Source organism: Blastomyces dermatitidis (genome assembly GCF_000003525.1).
Source record: "Blastomyces dermatitidis ER-3 genomic scaffold supercont1.11, whole genome shotgun sequence".
Taxonomy (NCBI): Eukaryota; Fungi; Ascomycota; class Eurotiomycetes; order Onygenales; family Ajellomycetaceae; genus Blastomyces; species Blastomyces dermatitidis.
The window spans coordinates 46,433-47,963 of NW_025544784.1; the positions used below are offsets into that span (position 1 = coordinate 46,433).

Genomic DNA, 1,531 nt, shown 5'->3' on the forward strand with positions numbered 1-1,531 from the left:
AGATTCACTGAATTCAATCATTGAATTTGACAAACCTATTGCAGCCAATTCTATTATAATCACTGAATCTGAGAATGAGCAGTTAGTAGTCTACAGAAGGTATTGAAACAATCTGAATATTAATTTATACAGTTTAGATTTAATATAATGACATCTTTGACCTGAGAGATTAAGAATCTTCTGAGGCCTGTGTTATTGAGACCTGTGTTGTATCATGTGATAAGAGATATTGAATTCTTACAGTCATCAACACATGTATGAGAGAAAGTGAATGAATCTCAGAGTGTTTTCTTTCTTTTTGAAGAATTCATCTTATCTCTCATCTTTCATCTCTGCCAGCTGTTCTTTTTTTTTTTTCAGAAATCATGTCATTTATCTCTATTAATTCATCAGAAGTTCAAAAAATCATCAATACTGTTATTATGGCTGAAAATAATGTCTTGAAACACATTCATTGTAAGTAAGATTCTCAAAATGATGAAAATTGCAATTCTAACAGTTAGCACAGTTCTCAACAATCTTGTTCAGTCTGCTGAGCTGTCAGCTGTCAATCTCATTCTCAGTCCTGCATCTGCACCTGCATCTGCCTCTGCTGCATCTGTCAGTTCTAGATCATTAAGTTGACTGTTGACTTATTTAGCTGAAAGAATGTCTGAGAAGCTGTTAAAAAGCTACAGACTCTCATCAAATTGTCCTGTACTTGTGAGTCAGTCTTGTGAGAGAGTCATCAGATGAATACAAAAATCAATATAAATCATGAAGCTCTTCTTCTACAATCCTGCAGTGCTGTTTTTGTGGTCCTCTACAGCCACTGTGTCAGAGAAGAAGGCTCTTTTATCATCTGCATCAGCATTCTGAATCAGTGTCATGAAGCTTGTATCAGTTGTCATTACAATGGCACTGAAAGTCACTACTCTTATCATAGAAGTGAGTCACTTTTCAACATGAAATATATCAATTTCAATACAATTAAGTAATAGTTATACATAGTTAATATCAGTAAGAAGAATAATAAAGTGAAAGAAAAGAAGCAGAAGAATGAAAAGAGAAAGAAAGTTAAGAAGAAGAGTTCATTCAAGAAGTGCTCTGCAGCTGAGAATACAGAGACTAAAGTCTTGAAAAAACAGATAGCAAGTGTTGAGTCAGTTAATAATTGTGATATTGAGATTTTGACTCTTTGTATTGAAAATGAGGCTCTGTACAAGGAGAATGCAGTTCTGAAGATCAAATTCAGAACTATTACAAGCCTTCTTCAGATCACTCAAACTGTCCTTGAGAATGATATATGAGCTGACAGGGCAGAGCAGGGTGTTTTTTGTTTTTTTCCTTGCTTAGTTAGCTGGTGCTTTTGCACTGAAAAATGAATCTCTATATGTTTTTACAGTTCTATCCCTTCTATTATTATTAATAATAAGCTGTAAAATCAATCTTGTGAGACCTTCTGTTTTGAGCTTAGCTCTGCAATGTCTTTGCACACAGAGACTCGTGTGCATTAAGATATTTTATAATTCTATTAACTGATATGAGAAGG

General features: G+C 34.0%; 1 protein-coding gene across 1 annotated transcript; it reads left to right on the plus strand.

Annotated features, from left to right (window-relative positions):
* Positions 1-894: 894 nt before the first annotated feature.
* BDCG_17763 (uncharacterized protein) lies at positions 895-1,289 on the plus strand (the record flags this gene model as incomplete). The annotated part of the gene is made up of 2 exons (XM_045426831.1): positions 895-927; positions 981-1,289. The coding sequence occupies 2 exons, from the start codon at positions 895-897 to the stop codon at positions 1,287-1,289; spliced, it is 342 nt and encodes a 113-aa protein (XP_045282509.1).
* Positions 1,290-1,531: the final 242 nt, after the last annotated feature.